Raw genomic sequence first — 22,932 nt, forward strand, 5'->3', positions numbered from 1 at the left:
CCCAAAATAAATGGCATCTTCAAAAATTTACTCAGGCCAATGTTGGTGAAATTTTGGACAATGTTGGGATGTATTCACCCTTTACACTGGGAAGGTAACAGCTCACACTAACTATAATGGGCAGTTGTGGATTTTACTCATTCCTGACTAATGACCTCAGCAAATGGGTAACAATGACTTGTCGCTCTACTTGGAAGTTTTAACATCACAGAGGACTTTCTATGTTTTAGATTTTATGCTCTACATAGAGGAGTAGAAATAGTCATAAAATAACAATTAAGTAAATAGACACAAAGAATGGTGCTTGGTACTTTAAGTGTACGATGAGTATAATTTAGTTTTCCTGTAAGTTACCTATTATTATTCCATTTTACAGATGAGGATCACAAAGGTTAAGTGGCATAAGATCAATCAACCAGCAAATTGTGTGGGTTGAGCCTGAGAAAGGTCAGGTCTATCTGGCTCCCTAGCCTTTTGCTCTGTCTGGCTCACCCCACAATTCACAATTACATATTAGAGCCTAAGACTTTCAACTTGAACTCCACATCTGCAGCATTAGTAGTGTCTAATAGTGTGGGAAGGTGGTTGGGATTATAAAGAAAATAAAATTTATACCTACCCATATTTGGGGAGGGGCATTATATAAATGTCTATGTTTTTTTATATACTTGAAAATGTCCATAATAAAAAGAGGTGTATAGGAATTTTTACATCCCATAAAGGCATTCAATAGCTACGAATGGTTCAGCACCTCACTAGGACATTATAAAGTTTCCCTCTAACACCAACTGGACACACACACACACACACATACACACACACACAGATACATACTCATACATAGTCACACAGTTGAAAACAACTTCTAGCATAAACAAAGCAGATATTAATTAGTTGTAATGGTGCAAAATAAAAGTGGAGAGTTCTTACCATTTCCAACATATATCAGCATAAGTAAATGTTCCCTTTTCATGTATGAATCAGAACATTCAGCTCCATTCACTGTCTTATGTTCCTTTTTGTTTGCACAAGTCCAGCCAAACCAAACCAGGCGTCACCAGTGGAGAGAACTGCAAATGTTTGCACACGGTGAGCAAATTAGGAGAAAGTTCTCGATTTAGAGAGACATGAATTATTGTGTGCAGATATAAATAAACATTGTTCTCAGCTCATGTTCTGTCAACACCTCAGCGCTCCATGCAACTCATCCAAAGATCAATGGGCTAGTGTTACTCATACCTGATGAGCTCCCAAAACCACCTGAAGGGGCACACGCTGTACTTTGCTAAGCTTGTTTGCAAACTCAGCCCTTGGAATACAAAGTGACCACAAAGTGTGCAGCCAGCTCTGAAATACCTGTGTTTTCAGCAGCCGCAAGGCCAAAACAGACCTTCTCCTTTCTTGGCCCATGCTTCAGATCTTGGCGTGGGCACTCCAGGCAGCCCACAGTCTTCTTTCCTCCACCTTCACCATTTCTTAATTAAGACATGCTTATTGTATAGTATTTTTAAAATACAGACAATCAAAAAGAAGATTAAAAATGGCCTTAATTCTACCAACCAGAGGTAACCACTGTTAATTTTGAATATGACCGTAGAATTTTTATTTTTATTGAACTTATTAGTTGATAAAATTATTTGTTTCAGGTGTAAAATTCTATAATAAATCATCTATATATTGTATTCTGTGCTCACCACCCCAAGTCAAGTCTCCTTCAATCACAATTTATTCCTTTTATACTCTTTTAGCTTCCCCCATCCCTTTCCCTCTGGTCATCACCGAACTGTTGTTTGTGTCTATGATTTTTTCTTTTGCTTTTTGTTTTGTTTTGTTTGCTTAATACCTTTACCTTTTTCACCCAGCTTCCCAAACCCCTCCCCTCTGACAGCTGTCAGTCTGTTTTGTGTATCTATGAGTCTGTTTCCATTTTGTTTGTTAGTTTATTGTGTTCATGAGATTCCATATGTAAGTGAAATCATATGGTACTTGTCTTTCTCTGACTGGTTTATTTCCCTTAGCATAATACTCTCCAGGTCCATCCATGCTGTCTCAAGGAGTAAGATATCCTTTTTTTTAAATCTGAGTAGTATTCCATTGTATAAATGTACCATTCCTTTTTTTAAATTTATATTGATTTTTTTTACAGAGATGAAGGGAGAGGGACAGAGAGTTAGAAACATTGATGAGAGAGAAACATCGAGCAGCTGCCTCCTGCACACCCCCAACTGGGGATGTGCCCGCAACCACGGTACATGCCCTTGACCGGAATCGAACCTGGAACCCTTGAGTCTGCAGGCCGAAGCTCCATTCACTGACCCAAACCAGCTAGGGCAACCATTCCTTTTTTATCTACTCATCTACTGATAGACATTTGGGCTGCTTCCAAATATTGGCTATTGTAAATAATGCTGCAATGAACATAGGGGTGATATCTTATTGTGGTTTTAATTTGCATTTCTCTGGTAATTAAGAGTATCTTTTCATATGTCCATTGGCCATCTGTATGTCCTCTTCAGAGAAGTGTCTATTCAGTCTATTCAACTTGAATAGTTGTCTGTCAATGTTTTAATTAGATTGTTTGTTTTTTTAGTGTTTAGTTTTTGAGTTCTTTATAAATTTTGTATATTAACCCCTTATCACATATATAATTGACAAATATGTTCTCCCATTCAGTGGGTTGTCTTTTCATTTTGTTGATAGTTTCCTTTGCTATGCAAAAACTTTTTAGTTTGATGTAGCCCATTTGTTTATTTTTTATTTTGTTTTCCTTACATGAGAAGATATATCAGGAAAAATATTGCAAAGAGAGATATTCAAGATTTTACTGCCTACATTTTCTTCTAGAATTTGTAAGGTTTTGAGTTTAACATTTAAGTCTTTAATCTATTTTGAGCTCATTCTTGTTTATGGTGTAAAAAGGTGGTCTAGTTTTATTTTTTGTACATATCTGTCCAATTTTTTCAACACTATTTGAAATAAATGTTGGGAAATTGTGAGGTATATCTTTACACCATTGTATGTTCTTGCCTCCTTTCTCAAATATTAATTGACCATAAAGGCATGGGTTTAATTCTGGGCTCTCTATTCTGTTCTATTGATCTATATGTCTCTTTTTATGCTAGTTCCATGATGTTTTGATTACTATGGCCTTGTAGTACAGTTTGATATTAGGTAGCATGAGTCCTCCAACTTTGTTCTTCTTTCTCAAGATTGCTGTGACTATTTGGTATCTTCTGAGAGTCCATATAAATTTTTGGAATATTTGTTCTATTTCTGTGAAATACGCCAGCAGAACCTTGATAGGAATTGCATTGAATCTATAAATTGCTTTGGGTAGTGTGGACATTTTAATTATTGTAATTCTTCCTATCCATGAACACAGTATATGCTTCCACTTATTTGTATCTTCTTCAATTTATTTCTTCAGTTTCTTATAATTTTCTGAGTACAGGTCTTTTACATTCTTGGTTATATTTATTCCTAGGTGTTGCGTTGTTTTTGTTTTTTTGATGCAATGATAAATGAGATTGTTTCCTTAGTTTCCCTTTATTATAGTTCATAATTGGTGTATAAAAATGCAATCAAGCCCTAGCTGGTTTGGCTCAGTGGATAGAGTGTCAGTCTGCATACTCAAGGATCCCAGGTTCAATTCTGGTCAACAGCATATGCCCAGGTTTCGGGCTTGATCTCCAGTTGGGGGCATGCAGGAGGCAGCCAATCAATGATTCCCTGTTATCATTGATGTTTCTATATCTCTCTTCCTCTTCCTTCCTCTCTGAAATCAATAAAAATATGTTTTAAAAAATGCAATCAATTTCTGGATACTTATTTTGTCTCCTGCTACTTTACTGAATTCATTTATCAGTTCTAGTAACTTTTTAGTGGAATCTTTAGGGTTTTTTACATACAGTATTATGTCATCTGCAAATAATGATAGTTTACTTCTTCCTTTTCATTTTGGATACCTTTTATCTCTTCTTGTCTGAACACTGTGGCTAAGTCTTCCAGCACTATGTTGAAAAAGAGTAGTAAAAGCTAATATCCTTGTCTTATTCTAGATCTTAAGGGAAATGCTTGTAGTTTGTGCCCATTGAGTATGATGTTTGCTGTGGGTTTGTTATATATGGCCTTTAGTACACTGATGTATGATCCCTCTATTTCCACTTTGCTAAGAGTTTTTATCCAAATGGCTGTCTGATGTTATGCATGTATTGATATGATCCTCCATTTTGTTTACGTGATCTATCACATTTATTGATTTGCAGATATTGTACCAACTTTGCATCTCCAGATTCACCACCATCTTGGATCATTGATTGTAGAATTTTTAATGTATATAATACTCTTCAAAATTAAAATAGGAGCATACTATAGGTAACTGGTTTTGTTTATTCAAGTATAGTCTATGAACATTTTAATACCTACAAACAACCTTACTTTTACAAAATATTTACAATGTGGACATAAAGCAATTTATTCAGTCAATACGTGTCATTTTGTATTTACCAAGAATTGTTACTGGACATATAGGGGTTGTTTTCAAATTTTGCTCTAATGAGCTAATAGATAATTCTTTTTACAAATCTATTATTATTTCTTTAGGTTAAAATCTTTGAAGTAGAATGTACAGATATGAACTTTTTGAGGCTTTTAATACAAACTGCCTTCCAGAGAGAGTATACAAATTTACACCCTCCTCATTCTGCACCCTAATAGCACTGAGTTCATTCTGTCCCTGTAATTTTGAACATTTATTATTTATTTCACATTTTAAGAGTGGTACTGCCTTGTCTGTCATATGTGATACAATTCCTTACACATTTTTATTGCCTTTTAACTTGGTTAGTTGCCTTTTAACTTGATTAGTTGTCTTTTAACTTGATTAGTTGTTTTGGACACAAAAAAGTTCTAAATTTTTAGGTTAAAATGTATGTATCTTCATTTTTCTGGATTCTATTTTTTAAGACATGCTTAGGTTTATCCTTCCCAAGCTTAGATTTTCTTTTATTAATGCATTTAAATTTTTTAATCCACCTGAAATAAATTTTGGGAAATTGTGAGGTATAGACATAACATTTTTTCTCCCAAGTGAGATTCAGTGGCCCTAGCTGTTTTAATTTAAGCACTCTTTTCAATACTGATTTTGCATGCCATCCTTAGCTAAATAGGCCAAATGCTTGTATTTTCTTTGGCCTATTGTTGAACTTTTATCCTGTTCCACTGCTCTTACTATCTACTCTTGGGCAAGTACCACCAAGTTATTTTAGCTGTTGGAGCTTTAGAGTACAATTTAACACCTTAGCAAGACACCTACCTTATTCTGTTTTATTTTAGAACTTTTCTTGGCTATTCTTGTTCATTTATTATTCCTGAAAATCTTTGGAATCGTTTTATTAGGTACTGTGACTGGGATTATGTTATAGCCATAGATTAAATTAGAGAGAATTAATATCATTACATATCTCTCCTAATATCTTTCATTTTCTTCTTCTTTTATGTTCCTGTGGTAGAGCAGTACTTGTATATTTCACTGCTCACCTATAGTTTGGAGATGCCCTTACATCACAGTTATATCTGTGCCATTTGATGGATTCTGACTGGTGGGCTGGAAATATAACAGACATTTGCCATTTGATCAGGGAATTAAGAGTAAGGCGAATCCTTCACACTCTAGCTCCCTCTAAGGTAGTGACTGCAGAGGCCATGAATTGGAATGTAGAGTCACAGGAGGGAAACAGCCTGGATCTGCCAGCTGTTGCTTGGAGGATGGCCGTGTTGAGTGTCACACAGCCTGCATCAAGCTTTAAGTGAACAAGAGGTAAATCTTTTGTGTGTCATGTCATGTAGATTTGAGGATTTATTTGTCACCATAGTTGAGTCCCTCAGTAAAGGTTGCAAATTTCTTATTCAGTTCATGTCTAAATGTTGATATCTTGGTTGTTCCTGTGACAGGGGAAATCACTGTTTGGCTTACCATATTATTACTTTATAGTGATAGGTGAGGAAGGGAATAGATAGGGGGTAGGCACTTCACGGCTGCGCCTCGAAGCTTCTATTTCTGGCTATAGTTCCAGCTCACACTCAGCCAGGCTCGGGGCACTGCTCCAAGGCTGTGCTTCCCCACTGGAACCCACTTCCTCAGTTGGGAGCCAGCTTCGCAGCTGCCCTGCGTTACTTAGCCTGGGAACTCCTTCCAAGTCTGAATGTGATTGAACACTTCAAGCAGCCTCTGTGTCTGTACCTGAGACATTCACTCCCAGGTTCTGTTTGTCCTGGCGCCCAGCCCCTCTCGCTTCAAATTCGAGGAGGGAAGTATTGATTGAATTTGCTGACTTACTGGCCCCTCTCTTCCTCCCTACAAGAGTCTCATCCTTTATATGCCATGAATCATGGATGGATGGGTTCTTTTCTAAATCTGGCCTCACCTAAACTCTAATTTGCAGAAATTTTTAGAAATTACAGCCAAATGGGTGCTACCCCCGGTTTCAAATGCAGGCGTTCTTCTGAGAGAGAACTTGAGAGGGGGAATTAATGACATGTGCAAACATCCTTTTAAACGAGTGGTCCTTTCACGGATGTTTTCAGGAGAACTTGGAAAAGACTGAATGGAAACCCAGATGTCGGTTGAGGGAACAAGTTATCTTCTCTCTCCCCTCCTCCAACCTCCGCATGTGGCAGGGAGTAGCAATGCAGAGATTTATTTTCCCACTGAAACCTTCCCCAGAAAATGGAAATGATTACAGTCAGTTTCAAATAATATTTTTCCATCAGTTGCATAAATCACGAATGCTAGCCAGTCACTTTCAGTTGATGTCGTCCTTGTGTCTCTGTCTGTTCCTGGTTGCCAAATACCCATTCACGGATGAGATCTTATCTATGGAAAAAGTTTTTCACTATTCTGGGGTGAAATATATTAAACACGAATGTTGTGGGGGTTTTTTTGAAAACTAAACTATTCAATTTAAACAGCTATCAGGTTATGTCCTTTTAATATTTTTGGCATTAACATTATCTTTTCTGAAGTGATTATATGTACACTACAGATGGTAGTGTGATTTGTTTTAAACCCCTTTATAAAGTTAAAAGTTGGCACTCCTATGTTGGTTTCTAAATTATTCTTGAACTTTTTTCTGGTCTATATAATCCTAAACCCTATGAACCACTGGAATGTATCTTCAAATAGATTTTCAACAAATGGAATATTTTCTGAGCCCTTACATTTCTGAGGATGCCTGCCTGGCCCACTGAAAGACAAATTGCTGGGTATAAAGTTCTTAGCTCATAACTTTCCCCCTCAAAACCCTGTGGAGTCATTTGGCATCTAACTGTTGCAGAGGAAATGTCTGAGACCAACCCAAAGTTTTGTGCCCTTGTAAATAAGTTTCTAATGGATTGTTTCAAGATTTTTGTTTTATGTATTATACCTTCCCCTTTCTCAAGGCATTGCAATGCAATTTCCCCAAGTGCAGTTTACTGAGATAGGATTTGTAGTGGCTGGTGGCCAAGGGGCCAGATTCTAGCATCACCTAAGTTCAAATCTAATTCCACACTTTACTAGCCATTGTATCCTTGGATAGTGTTATGGGATGAATCTTCCCCTGTCCCCTCCCCCACCCCCCAAAAAAGATATGTTGACATCCTTACCCCAGTACCTGTGAATGTGACCTTAGTTAGAAATAGGATCTTTGCAGATGTAATCAAATTAAGATGAGGCCATTAGGGTGGTCCCTAACCCAATAGAACTCATGTCCTTATGACAGGGAAATGTGGACAGACACACACACGCAGGATGCCTTGTGAAGACAGAGACAGAAGTTAAGAGTTTGCTGCCACAAGCCCAGGAGGCTACAGGAAGCTGGAAGAAGCAAGGAAGATCCCCCCCACTAGAGGTTTCTGAGGGAGCATGGCGCTACCCATTCCTTAATGGGAGGCAATATACATCTGTTGTTTTAAGCCATTTTGGTTTATGGATTTTGTTATGGCAGCCCTAAGAAACTAATATAGTTGTCGCAAAGACCTTGAGCTTCAATTAGTTTACCTAAAAAAATGTGAAGAACGTGTTAGTTATAAGGTTGAAAGGTTAAATGTGATTAAATGAGATGATCTGTAAATTCTGGCAGGTAGGGAACATCTAATAAATAGAATGGTTGTTATCAATATTGTCTCTACCACCATCACCTTCCTTGAGTAGCCTTCTCTCCTGGAAATGTTTTCTTTCTTTTTCTGTACTCTTGACATTTTTATGCAAAGCTTATGTTATTTTTATAAAATAATATTGTTTCTTAACTACATTCCAGGCCCACCCCCAAAGACTTTGATTCAGTAGGTCTTGGGTAGGCCTCTGGAATGGGTATTATGTGAAGGTGTCCAGAAATCAACTCTCATTAAGTATTGAAAGTACAACATAATTTAAGTCATAAACCTGTTCTATTACATTGATATTGGTATTCCTGTTCTACAAATATGGAAACTGAGGTCAAAGGAAATTGAACCCAAGTCGGAAAAGGTAAAATCAAGTAATTTTTTGAGGCCAAACTTCAATAACTTTACTAGTTTGATGAAATGCGAAACTCTAGACTCATATGAAAAAATGCCAGATAATGAGGACTCTATAATACATAAAATATGGGAGACAGTCCAGTGTTAGGATTGAGAACACATGCTCTGGAATCAGACAGGATTACATTCTAGCTGGAGCACTCGCTTTCTACAGATGCAAAGATTATTTAACCTTTTAAGGCCTCAAATTCTTCATCTGAAAATGGGAATAGCTTGCCTCAGGGTTGTTGTGAGAAGTGAATGAGATGTCATGATAAAGCATTTCCTACACTGTAGGTGCTAAACAAATGGTATATTTGCAAATATGCATTGATATTTATAAAAAAGAAATCAACATCTTCACTTTCTGCTATTGTCTTAAAGATACAAATGCAGAGAGAAAGAACAGCCAGAGATGAGAGCTAGTCCCGAACGTTAAAAAAGATGTGATGCCCATGCTTTCCCAGGAGCTTATTGTTTAGACAGTAACTTTTCTGGAATTCTCTTATTAATTTGCCTTTAGTAAGTCTTCTTGTATTTTAGAATTCTCTATTTTGATAATATTGATGGGTCATTTACCAGAATACGTAAGACCCATTTTTAAGAGTTCCTAGTAGCTAAATATAAATTGTGTATTTAAGGGTATTTATGGGTTATGATTTCCTCCACCTAGTGCCCAATAGGACGTGTTACCTGTTCCCCTTGGAACATTTCACCATATTCTCCACTTGGCTCTAAGATGCTGAGGAGGGAACCAGGAAAGGAATGTGGGAAAGCGGGACATTTTGACATCATCAAAGGAGTTGAGCAGTGAAGAACAAAGGAACAAGACAGGAAATGAATCTGCACAAAATTGCTTCTTTTATTTTTGTGTTCTTTAAATCACTGTGTATCCTATTGTATTGGAAACAAGCACCATATTCAGATTTCCTTTACTTTTGTGAGACAGGACATGCTTCCTAGCTATCTGACATTACTGCAGTTGTGTCTCCATGTCCTCTGCCTTCAGCGAGCTTGAAGCCAGGCTGCTCAGCAATCCTGTCCCGGAGGGATGCATGGCCAGGAAAGAGTGAACAGGAAACCAAACGATAGCCTGAGCATAACTATACGCTTGTAGCAGTAAGTCTGCAGGTGGATGTCCTGGACCTGGGCAGCAGCTCGGCCATTTCATCAGGACCAGCTCTGTTTTCCACGGTGCCGTCTCAGTGTGCTTGCTGTCCTCATGCTTGTAACGTCAGAGTTCAAGGTGGCTGCCTCGGTGTCCGAAATTACACTCTCAGACCTGCTTCCTGAGAATAAACGGGGAAAGCATGCCTGCTGTTTAAGCAGTAAACATATTACCCCTAGAAGCCTTGCCAGCAGGTTTCTCCTCCTAGCTCTCTAGGCAAAATTGAGTAATGTGGCCACCCCAAGCTGTAAAAGAACTCTGGGAGAGAATCAGGCACATGTGAACCAGATTACTCTGACGTAGAGCAATGATTCAGCTCCTGGGATTGGCTGACTTCAGCATCCCTGGACTGCACTTCTCCCTTGTGGTACCCCAGGTCATGGACAGAAGCGAGCCCTGGGATGAAAACATAGTGCCAGGTTACAGCTGAGGTGCCATGTCTCTTTGGAGTGATCTTGGACTAGGATCCTATCCTGTTGTTATTGGTCACCTTAGAATTGTTATGAGATCCCAGGCACTGATTTAAACTATTCAAGCTCAGAGGAGGATGATTTGTAAACTTTAATCTGTATACTTAGTGAAACATCGATTCAAATAAGAATTCAATGGGGTTACCTGCTCTGGCTCCAAAGCTACCCTTCTACTGTATCTAGTGGTGCTGAAGCTTCCGGTCTGCAGACCACACTCCTGAAAGCTCACTGTTAGGCTCTGCAGATAAGGGGCAGCAATGGTGCAAGACTGGGACATGGAGTAGGAGCTTCTTCCTCCCACCTGCTTCTTTTCTGCTTGCAGTTCCTGTGCAGCTCAGCCCAATGCTTCTTCACTCCAGTAGCCGTAGCTAAGCCCAGGGGACAGTTTTTCTAAAACACAGAGAACCAGCTTGGCCACGTCTCCCTCAAAGACCACAGCACCAGCAGCACATGCCCCTGCTCCTCTGTTTCTCAAATGTAATACTCCTGACTTCGATTTTGGTCCCCCAGCTGTAGAAGTGGTAGCTGCTTCTTGTAGTTGTACATCTGTGACACCAGTTTTCTTTTTACCCTTCCAATTATTTAGGTAACAACTTTATATGTGCTAATCTTTAAGTTAAATTCTCTGGTGTGATTTCTGTCTTCTGATTGGACTTGACTCAGTAGCATTGTCATGAAGACAGACAGCCAAAGGCACAGTCCTTATGAAATAAACAGTCTATGCTTCCCTACCCCTAAACTGCCTAGTGTAGCAGAAGATACCTTTGCCACGGCCCTAAAGGCCCAGAAGGGCAGATCCCATCTGCCTAGGAGCCTGAGTATCACGTTTTTTCCAGGGCCCCCTTTCAAAGCAGAGGACCTCTCTCAAGTAAGAAGCATACCCAGGCCTAACTTATCACTCCCCACTCCCCAAATCAAGGTACCAGGGGAGGAACCATTAAAAGTCATGGGTGGGGCCGTGGCTGGGTGGCTAAGTTGGTTGGAGCATCATCCTGTACACCGAAAGGTTTCGGGTTTGATCCTTAGTCCAGGCACATACAGGAGGCAACAGATCAATATTTCTCTCTCTCTAAAATCAATAAAAACATATCCTCGGGTGAGGATTAAAAAAAAAAAAAAAGTGATGGGTAGGGGTGAGGAATATATTTCAAGGGAGGAAAATCTAAAGGCCAGGAATCTCCAGAGACTGAATCCAAAGAGATGTGAAATCAAAACCCACTCTTTTAATCCCTTTGACCTCTCTCCAAAAGCTTGACTCTTCGTAACATGCCCATATCCTGGTACTTTATCAAAGTTAGCTCTCTTTTTTGAGGATGAGGTACCCTCATCCTGAAGAATGTTATGCAGAGTCTACTCTGCAGCAAAAGCTACTGGTGAGAAATGAGTGTGGTGACCACCAGTGAGGGAAGCCAGATGATCGTTAGCAGCAATCTCCACATCACAAATCTTGTGTCTAACAAATTGGGGCCTGCGGTGTAAACTCATGTGCCCTCATTCCTAAATAGCATAAGAAAGAACATACAAATCCTTATTTTTTTAAAAGAAAAACTTTTCTTTTTCTAGATTCTGAGTTCCATAAGGTTCATCAAGCTGTTTTATTACAACACATTTTTGAATAGCACAATCCCAAATTTTCCCTCTCAAAATATTTCTTAAAAACCACTAACATTGCTGAAACCGGTTTGGCTCAGTGGATAGAGCGTCGGCCTGCGGACTGAAGGGTCCCAGGTTCGATTCCGGTCAAGGGCACGTACCTTGGTTGCGGGCACATCCCCAGTAGGAGGTGTGCAGGAGGCAGCTGGTTGATGTTTCTAACTCTCTATCCCTCTCTCTTCCTCTCTGTAAAAAAATCAATAAAATATATATATATAAACAAAACAAAACAAAACAAAACAAAACAAAAAACCACTAACATTTTATTTTTGCTTTTTGGAGCATACAGGGAATCATTTAATGTTGAGAGCTATCATTTTTTGAGCTGACCATGAGCCAGGCATATTAGTTCAGAAAACCTAAAGTAACAGTATGTTAACAAGTGAGAATTTTATTTCCCCCCATGTAATCAGCCCAGGGTTAGTAAGGCAGTTCCATATCAAGCAAGAAAAGACTTGCTCTCTACTGTTAAGTAAACTTAACCTCTAAGTTTTCTGTTAAGGAAACTTAGAAGTTAAACACATCACTTCTGCTTACATCCCATTGATCAGAATTAGTCACAAAGTCACACCAAGCTGCAAGGGAGGCTGGGAATGTAGTCTTTATTCTGGACTTTTTGAAAGAGTTAGCATCTACTCAGAAGTCCTGTCATATGGTATAAAATTCAGTACATGTAGAAAGACTCTCAAGAAGAAACTTTATTTCAAATTTTGCAACAAATCTACTACAGAACAAAGTTGGATTCAAGAACAGCTTGGTTTTTTAAATAAGTGCTGAAACATTAAAGAAAAATAAGAGGAGCCATTATCTAGGCAAAGTTTGGTAACATCAATTTTTAAAAGATACAAAGCTTTATATTGATTATTTAGAATCATGTTTAAAAACAGATAAGCAGCCCTAGCTGGTTTGGCTCAGTGGATAGAGTGTTGGACCATGAACAGAAGGGTCCTGGGTTCCATTCTGGTCAAGGGCATGAACCTGGGTTGTATGCTCCATCCCCGGCCCCAGTCATGGTGTGTGCGGGAGGCAACCAATCAATGTGTCTCTCTCACATTAATGTTTCTCTCTGTCTCTCTCCATCCCTTCCACTCTCCCTAAAAAAAAAAAAATGAAAAAATATCCTCGGGTGAGGATTAACCAAAAAACAAAATAAAATATATAAGCAAGTGATAATTGTAGTTAATGTCCACATTAACATAAAATTGAATGCTACAACTCTTTCAATAATTATGAGATAATTAAAATTATGCTGTCAGCTAAAAAGGTTTTTAATTCTTTATAATGTATCTCTTTTCATAGCAATACTAACAAAGTAAACAGATAATTAAAAACATAATCTACACAATATATTTTACTTGAAATGTACATATCTAAAAATCCAAAGTTAAGTAAAGATGTGTAATTGTGAGACTCTACATCATTTCATTAGTGAAAACATTACGGCTAGAATGAGGGACAATAAAGACAATGAGATGGAAAAGATGCTGGTTGGATGTCTAGAGGCAGTTTTATCACTTAGAGTATATTACCTATGTGTCTGGGCCTCAGTTTCTAAATCTTTATGAACTGAGAAGTTCAAGCTTATGGATATCAAGCCCTATTATAAGGCAGAGCTTATAAAAGGAATTTTCTAAGGGAACTTGTCCAGGAAAAGTTAGTCTAATGAAGTAAGATAGTTTGAAACCAGGAAATCTGATTTCACCTTAGAATAAAAATTGTCCTTACAAATATACTCCAATCTCCAAAATTGTTTGTTCATGTGTGTTTGTGTGTGTGTGTGCGTAAGACTAGTACTTCCCAAGTTTTCACGGTCCTCAGAACACATCTCTAGGTCCACAGTGAAGGCTGGTGACTGGCCCAGGGAATCGCTGTGTTCGTTTCCGCAGCCTCCCTGCAGATATGTGTGGTCATAGCAATGTATGTGACCATGAACCCTCTTCTTTCCAGAAGTATCTTCAGAGATTACTTTTCAGGAGAGTATGCTTTGGTACTATTGACATAGGCTAACTACAAATATTACATAGATGAATGCATTTTCTGACCAATCAAGCCAGAATGCACTCGTCTTTTAGGCATTTCTCCCATAAAATATTTACTCTGGTTCCTCTCAATAAATAATAACCTATGCATTCATTTGTATACTTAATCAGACCCTGGCCCTGTATTTAGAAATGATTTTAAATGGAGGAAAAATATGTTGGCCAAGGAGGAACAATGTCTATTAAACTCTTTGTCTATCATAAGACTACAGAATTTGGGAATTCATGATTTCTGAGTACATGAAATAAAATATTCATGTTAATCAACATTTTAGACATAACTGTGTTGTCAAGTTAATAAAAAAAAAATCTGAACTCCAGTAATTCTCAGCTATGTGCCCAAATACTTGTGGTGCTTTAAAGAGAAAAATACAAGTCCCTTCCATCCATTCCACACCCCTTCTGATTTAATAGGTCTGGAGGTGGCTCAGACATCTGTAATTTTTAAAGCCCTATATGTGATTGTGACAGGCAGCCAAGATTGAACTACTGTGCTTTATAAATCACAGAAGCTGTGACCCTTCAAGATGCTTGGGTGAATAGGGCTGTATGGCATGGTGCAAGTAACACTGTCACAGGTATGGAACTTGGCAGCTAGGTAATTTTGGACGGATCACTTAAAGCTCTTTGAGCCTTAACATGTTATTCACAAAGAGGATAATGTTTGCTGCAGATATAAACATCACATGTTCATAAAAACACATGGAAAATTATAAGGAGTTTCAAAACTTTTAACATAGTATTTAATGCTTTCTTTCTCTCCATGGTGTATCTTCTCCTTTCCTTGCATGTAAGAAAAAATCTACTGTTCCTCCAATTGAGTACTAAGTTTAAATCTCTGAGGCCTTGCCTGCCCCAGCTCCACGGGATTGCTGTCTCTGTCCCACCACACTCCCCACCTGACAAGCCCCTCCCCTCTGCTGGTACACTGCAAACTCCTACAGAATCAGGGCAACCTTATGTTTTGTTGACCAAGGTGAGCCAAAATACTATCACTTTACCCTTGAAGACAGACAGAAATTGCCCTTACAAATCCCAGTTACCTGTTCTTTTTCAAAGGCTGCATCTTTTTTCTTCCGTGTATTTTAGTTGTGGAACTCACACAAGAGAACAGAGGGGAGGGCTGCTGAGATCTACCCCAGTAATCACTACACAAGTGATAATTTATTAGGTCTTATATGTGCAGGCACCTGGAAGCCCCTGGAGAGACACGATTTCATTCTCTCAACCATCTACAACACATATAGTATCATTATTCCCGTTGTACAGCTATTAGGTTCAGAGGGCTTGAGCAATTAGCTCAGGCAGGTCACAGGTCAGGGGGTGGAGCCAGGACTCAAATACAGATCTCACTCCAGAGCCCGAAATCTCAACCGCTGTGCGCACCCGCTACGTTTTAAGATGCTCTGACAGCCGCCTTCCCGGGGTGTGCCAGGAACACGCAACCTCCGGTACGTCGGTCCTCCCACTTGACAGCAAACACAGTAAAGCTGTAACTGCGATCAGACTGGAGGGTGGAAGCTTCGTCCCAAGAACCACTTCCTCTTGGCGATTCGGGCACCAACAAGAATCCCAAAGTACCTTTGAACCGCCCGCGAGCATTCCGCAGCCAGGCCCAGCCCGTCGCCGAGCTCTCTCGCAGCGGCCCGAGAACACCAGCCGACCTCAGGGCGGAGGCGCAGGCCCGCCGTCTGCTGCTGCCCCTTCCGGGGGCCGCAGTCACCCGAGCGCCTCGCGTTTCCAGAAAGTCCCTCCGGCCTCCGACCTTCCAGTGCAGCGGTCTCGCGCGGGTCCCGTTCCCACATCTGCAAGCACAATCCTTTGCTTCCGCGTTCCACCTCCGGAAGTGACGCACCGGAAGCCCCTTTCTTGTACGGGGCGGGGAAGGAAGATGGCGGCGCTCAGTAGTCGGTGAGGAGAGAGGACACGGGGCCCCCGGAGAGCGGCCAGACTCGTGCGTGATGGCCACCTCCTCCCACACTCTCTCCTCACGTCTCCTGACAGGTACTGCACCGCCCTCGGGCACGACTTTGGGAAAATTCCCTTGTTTTTGGCACGTGCTATACCTGGTTGTGGCTGGCTGCAACCTTGGGAGCCCTTGGCGAGGTCGGCTGAGCATCGGTGGGGGTGTGACCTTTGGAGTAGCCTGAAGCGGAGGGGCCGCGGAGCTGGGGTCTGGGCTAGCTCTGGGGTGCTGGTGGTGCCCCGCGCCCTGTCCCACCTCGTCCCGCCGCGAGGGCCGCTGGCTCTGCTCCTGTTGGTTTGCACCTCGTGGAGGCTGGAGAGAGGACATAGCGGAACTTTCGCGCTCCACGAGCCCTAGGTTCCCCTCGCCTCAGTTCCTAGCCGCCGGCAGTCAGGACGCGGGAGCACTGTGCTTCTGCTCCGCAGCCTTCTGGCGATGTAGAGGGTCGTGGTGCTGCGAAGATTATGAAAACGGTGATGACAGCTGCGGGCAGCGGGCCGCAGCTTGACTCTTAGCTTTGTGCCATTCAGCGTGGTCCCTGTTGCAATCCTCCCACTTGAAAAACCTGTAACAACTTTATGTTGAAGGTGGAGTGCGCCTTCTTGGCCCTTGGCGAGGTCTTAGTTCAAATGTCACCTTTTCAGAGGCGCCTACCCTGTCTACAGCAGAGCTCCTGCCCCTCTTCTCACTTTATCCTGTTTCTCCCAGGATGGCTAGCACAGGCTTCAATTGTTGACTTATGTACCGGTTTATCACATGTTCCTCCCAACTGGAATATAAACACTGAAGGTAGGGACAGTTCTCTGGTTCCCCTCTTTGACCCCAGTGCCCAGGACAGTGCCTGGTGTGCATTGTTGGCTCCCAGTAATTACTTGTGAATGAATGAAATTTGCCTGGGGGCGGTATTAGAAAGGAGTTGAGAATTATTTTTCCCTCAGTAGTTTAGGGGGATAACTAATGGCTATGTGAGGAACGCGTTGCCGCTGGTCCATATTGGGGATGATAGAATCCCAGGACTCCTTTTTTCTCAAATCCCAGCGCCTGGCAATATCCATCACTGTGAGTCTGACATTCCTTTTTCCGCGTGGCATTGTTATTTTATGGGTCTTTTCTGGTCTGTGTGATCTCAGAGCAAACCATCTGACTTTTCTGGAATTGAAGTTACTCATTTATAAAATGAAGCAATTTAATTAGTTTCAAAGGTCCCTTTTAGTTCAAAAGTGGGGAAGAGGGTGGGAAGTAGGAGGGAGTATAAATGAAACAAGATTGGCCTTGGTTTGGTAATTGTTGACGCTGAGGGAAAGGTAACGGGCGGGGCTCATTGTATTCTGCTTTTGTATGTGACTGAAGTTTCCCATAATGAAAAGTGTTTTGTTTTTTAAAGCCTGTGATTCTTTTTGAATTACTTGCTACCTTCTACCATCCTTGACTGAGTGTTCTTTGATCCTGACTATAGACACTCATTCTCAGAGAACTCAACCTTTCTTGTTGCTTGAATTATCACCTCTGTATGGAGGGTCCAATTCGGATTCCTCAGACTAGCTGTTTTTCTGCCTGTCAGTTCAGTACTTTCAGTTTTCTATAGGCAGCTCAGAATTCCCCATGTCTAGGAAGTGGGCTTCATATACATGTGGTCCACCTGGCTTGTAGCTGAATCAGTCTTTTAGTGTGGGTAAGAAGGAATTAATAGACAGCTTCTTGAAGCTGTGAATATAATGCCCAAAAAGATCTGTGTGATCTACTCTGATCCACTTGGAATATCCACCATGAGAGCTCGATATGGAAGTATCATGGTGAAGGGGTGACAGAGAGATCATCTGGGACTATATTAGGTATCTACTGGCTGTGTCTGATTTGCTATTAAAAATTGAAGTATTTTATAGTCATTAAAAGGAAATTCAGGATCTTCAGTTACCTGTCTACTCACCTGATTTAAAACCCCTACAATCATGACTCATTGTTGATGGTGAATAGTGGATGTGGCCACATATTTCCAGATTTTTAATGTATCTATTGTATCCTGTGTATCTTTTAACCAAAGTTTGTTTACATAGGGCTGAAATGTCTTTGACATTCTAAGCACCACTTCATACAAATGTAACATGTTTTGACTAAATGAAGTATTTTCAACATTTAAAAGTGCACTTTCCTAGATGTAGGGTTGTTTTTTGTGTTTTTTTTTCTTACAGGCATTCTGTAAAATCTCACTTTCATCTATCTATTCATGAGAGTTTTCCAGGTGATTCTTTTCCTCCCAGCAACATGCATTTCTCACTGGACCTGAGGAACTAAAAACTGATTTTGAAATTTAAGGCTTATACAATAAAACCTTAATGTGTTCTAGACACAATTATTTAATATTGAGGTCCTTTTACCTTAAAGAACAATGTTAAGGCCAAAAAGGGAAAATATACACCATTAAATTATAAATAAAACTGAAATATTAAAGGATTGATTTTAAGAAATCCCACCCCCCCAAAAAAATACTGCTATCCATATATATATACACACACACACACACACACACACACACACACACACACACACACACACATATACACACACACACACAGGTAAACACACATTCACCTATGTGGAAAATAAGCATTTTATAATTAACAGGTTTGAGAATCTGATTTCAGTGAAGTGACTTATCTCCTGTCTAAAATAATTGGCATGCATTCCAAAGGGCATTGATAGTTCTTCCCCCAGTCCAAGTAAGCTATGGGGCTGATACAGTCATCAAATATTGTTTCATTGTTATATGGAAAGCATTCTGCTGTATTATAGCAAAAGTAAGTCTCAAGGAACTAAAGAACACAGTGGAAACAATTTGTATTAGAAAGTGCTGTAAAAAAGTATAAAGTAATAGTATAGTTGGAAGAGACAAAATTTGACAGGTGAGGCAAGACACTGTAAGCAGACGAAGGGCATAAAGGTGAACCAGTGTGGAGTGCGATGATGAGACGGCATTGCTGCAGTGAGGTATATTTACATGTTTGGGTGGGTAATTATGTATGTGTGCTTCAGGAAGAAAACAGTTTGCTCTATGCAACTTAAATTGGACAGGGAAGGAAATTACTAAAGTAGAGATGACTGTCTTGAATCCTACAACTATTACAATAGTCCAAATGTAAGAAATAAGGGAATGGGATGGAAAATAGGAATGGGAAGGAAGTAGACAGATTTGACATATCTTTCATAGTTGACTGGACTTGATGGTTATTAAATGATGAAGGAAGAATTCAAGCTATTCCTGAGGAATGGTTTTCTTTTCAATAGGACAGAGTAGAGATATGGGTGTGGATAAAGCGTTCTTAGAGCATATTGCAACCCATCCATGATACTAAAGAGAGCAGTTGGAAATAGGCTTAATGACTCTAGAAATGTGTTGAAGATTTAGATTTTGCCTGTAATTGCAATTGCTCAGGGATTAATGTGGCAGGCACAGCAAGAGGAGACACAATAGGAAACCAAGAAGTGATGAGCAGAGGCAGAGAAAGCCAGGAACCTTTGGTGTCATGGACGCCACGGGAGGAGGGACTCAGAAAGGGAGTCTGGGCCATTATACTGTGGAAGGCTTGCCTAAGAGAGACCTTGTACAGGAGCGTTGGATTTGTTGATATTTGAAAGAAGGTTTAAAAGAATGATTAAAAGCCAAACACCTATACTACAAAAATAGTTTCTTCCCAACAAGATTGATAAGCTCATACTTTATTGAGAACTGTTTCTTCACCCCTTTACTTGGCTTACCCGACATGGCCAAAATAGTAACCTGAAATATATCTTCCAGTTTGCAGTTATTTATTGAGAAAAATTATGCTTCTCATTTTATACTTTTAAAGAAGTGATTGAACTGATTGTTTTATATTTTCTTCTTCAAAATATCTGTAGTGTGGTCATTTTGGCATTTAATATAACAAAAGCAAAATGATCCTAAACTGGAAGATTTCCCTAGCCTGTGAAGAATTTTGCAGATTTATCATTAAGCCTCATAAGTTGTGTTGATTTACAAATCTGGACTAGATCATTTCAAACTTATAACCCATCTCATATGCATTGCTTACCATGGTTCAGGCATTGCTCCTGGGTAGGCGCAGTCCTCACTGGTGAGAGGCATTAATCACTTTAACATTTTTCTCCCTTCTGCTCTGTTACAGGAGGGGTAGGAGGATGTGTCTGGTATCTAGAAAGAAGAGCTGTGCAGGAATCCCCGCACAGGTTTATGCATCTCTTTAGGAACGCCAGCAAGCAGTGGATTACATTTCAGCACTTCACCTTCCTCAAGCGCATGGTATGTTCAGACCATCCTTGCTCTGCTGCTTCTGCCTTTCCTTTTTTGTTTGCGGGAATTTCAGAAATTCGCGTTACAAGAGGAGTAGTAAGAAGTATTGTTTAAAAAGGACTTTTAGTGTCCTCTTCAGTTTACTCAGAACTTAAATCCCTTGCTTTGATAATTCTTAACTGAAACCAGGATAATTTTGGTGTTTGAGCTTAAAAATATGATTTTGAACTTACTGGTTAAGTTTGGAGAAAGATTGAAAATTTCTGGCATAGTTTTTACTAGGTTAAAATTAGAGAAAGCTGCACTGTTATAATACTTTATAAATTCTTTAAAATTCTGTGACTACAACAATAATACAGAAATAATTGCCCTAACAGTGGCCCTCCTGTTTTTTCACATTAGCAGTGCATTCAAAAAGCCTTTTAAACACATGCATGTCTGAATCGAACAAATTGAGTTTTTAGTAGTTTGCTCAGCATTTTGTAGTGGGCATTGATAATATATCTCAGTCCTCTTGTAGGCCTGTGTCTAGGTCAGGTTCATGATATTAGGGGCAACATAGTAATTTGCCCTAAATTACCAATGAGGGCATTGGACATTTTCTCAAATAGAAAGTTTCATAGAATGGAGAAATCTTAGCTAAAAAACTCTTGGTATGCAAGCATGAAATAATAGCAAATTCATAATCTAAAATCCTCTTTGAGATTTCTCTCATCTTTTTTTAACTTAAAATTTAAAGTCTTATAAAACTTACTGTTTTGGTAAGAGATTTAAATTTCCAGTAATGTTCAGACTTTTTAAGTTGGGGGTTTAAGGATAATGAATATTTAGAAGAGAAACTCAAATATATATTGTGCCATTTTTATGTAAACAGAACTTTGGATTCATTCATGAGTTTGTAATTCCTAAGACTAGTATGTGTAATGGAAAAGTCTCTTAACTAGTTATCAGGTTAGTGGTTCCATGTCCAGGGCCACCTGCAACTAACTGGCTGTTGACTCTTGGCTCTGTCAGTTTATTTCTCAGCCTTAATTTCCTCATCTGCAAATTAAAGAGAGAGATACTAATAATGATCCATCTTCTTCAACAACTGTTGCAAAGCTTAAATGAAATATGTATATTATGTAAACTACAACAATATGCACTCTATGAAACTATGAAGTGCCTCATGAATGCTAGTAGTAATTACTTTTTGCAAGTAAGTAGTGGAGAGTGTCTAGCTCTAAAGCCCATGTTCTGACCTCATACACACTGCTGTAAGTCACTTAGGCCTGGGATATGCATGTCTGCTGAGCCCCGCTGTACTGTTTGCCTGGGAACATGACACTCAACAGGTCTTTGGGCTCTTGATTATAGAAAACGTTTTCATTGTACTTGAATGTTAAACCACCAGCTTCTGGTACTACATTAGGGAACATTCTGGAAGAGATGAACAAGAAATAAAAATACCTTATTTCAAGGAACTTAAATTCCTAGGAATTTCTAGAAATTTGAAAACTATAGCAGAGGAATCAATTGTGTTCTCCTTATGTCTTAGTCTAGTGACTTCCATGTAACAAGCACTTTAATATTAGTGCACGTGCCTGTGTTTTATAAAGTGAGAGGAAAATCTTTTAAGTACCGTAAAAGGACCGATAGAAGGTATAACTAAACAACCATTTCAGAGCATTTTGGCTTGGTATAGTGACATGTACTTTTTAAATTTAGTACTTCACACAGCTGAACAGAACCCTCCGCCAGCAGATAAAGCCGAAGTCAGATCCAATGGCCTCGCCTTTCCTTGAGAAATCGTCTTCGAGTCAAGCCAAAGTGGAAGTATATGAGATGAAGCCTTTTGCACCCTCCACCCTGTCTTTGCCCAGAAAGCCTAATGAAACTGAATTGATAGAACTAGAATCTGCCTCAATAATTGAAGGATCAGTAGATGTGGGAAAAGACACAAAAGATGAAAAGCAGTGGAAAGAGATGAAGCTGCATGTGGACGATTTGCCAGGAATTTTGGCTCGACTGTCCAAAATCAAACTCACAGGTACTTTGTCTTTCTGGTATGGTTAAAGTCTTCCTTGAAACTTTATTTTTATTATTTTTTTATTATTTTTATTTTTTATTTTATTTTATTAATTTCTTTATTGATTAAGGTATCACATATTTGTCCTCATCCCCCCATTCCCATCCCAAACCCCTCCCCACGCATGTCACCATCCCCCTGTTGTCTGTGACCACTGGTTAGGCTTATATGCATGCATACAAGTCCTTTGGTTGATCTCTCCCCCTTACCCCCACCCTCCCCTACCTTCCCTCTGAGGTTTGACAGTCTGATCGATGCTTCCCTGTCTCCGGGTCTGTTTTTGTTCATCAGTTTATATTGTTCATTATTTCCCCTAGATGAGTGAGATCATGTGATACTAGAAATACACTTATAAGAACTGAAAATGAGACAAGCAATAATGGTTATGCTGAGAGGCAAATGAATCAGTCTGTAGTGAAACTTTATTTTTAGTTAAACAAAAAGCTGATTTTATTTTCTGCTCCAAAAGGAATATTTTGAAACTGCAGATTCTCTCAATATTTTTTCTCTCTAATTGAGATCTGAAGTCAAATTTTCTGAATTCTATTTACTCAGAATTATAAATAGTATTGTATTGAACATGTACTAGAATATCCTCATTTATTTACAATTAAAGTGGAATACTTATCCTGCTTATTTCGGACTTTTTTTTTTCTTTTTGCATCTGCTGTCCTTTAATGATGCAGTGAGATAATGAGTCTGTCTGTCTGAGTTCCACAGAAGGATGGACGGCATCGCTGTGCGT

The 22,932-nt window shown here is 39.6% G+C and overlaps 1 protein-coding gene and 1 long non-coding RNA gene across 2 annotated transcripts in view; one reads left to right on the top strand and one right to left on the bottom strand.

Moving 5' to 3' along the window:
• Positions 1-9,377: 9,377 nt before the first annotated feature.
• LOC308253145 lies at positions 9,378-15,710 on the bottom strand. The gene is made up of 3 exons (XR_013961105.1): positions 14,912-15,710; positions 10,322-10,566; positions 9,378-9,827 (listed from the first exon to the last, which is right to left on the bottom strand). It is a non-coding gene; the product is annotated as an uncharacterized lncRNA (long non-coding RNA).
• The window catches only part of COX10 (cytochrome c oxidase assembly factor heme A:farnesyltransferase COX10), a 128,515-nt gene continuing 117,995 nt past the window's right edge, over positions 12,413-22,932 (top strand). Inside the window, exons 1-3 of the mRNA XM_080678290.1 lie at positions 12,413-15,872; positions 19,995-20,128; positions 21,827-22,148. Of these exons, the coding sequence (XP_080534416.1) occupies positions 15,830-15,872; positions 19,995-20,128; positions 21,827-22,148 (499 nt within the window). The 5' untranslated portion in view covers positions 12,413-15,829. The remainder of the gene's footprint in view (positions 15,873-19,994; positions 20,129-21,826; positions 22,149-22,932) is intronic.

This window comes from Plecotus auritus (assembly GCF_963455305.1).
Source record: "Plecotus auritus genome assembly, chromosome: 7".
Taxonomy (NCBI): Eukaryota; Metazoa; Chordata; class Mammalia; order Chiroptera; family Vespertilionidae; genus Plecotus; species Plecotus auritus.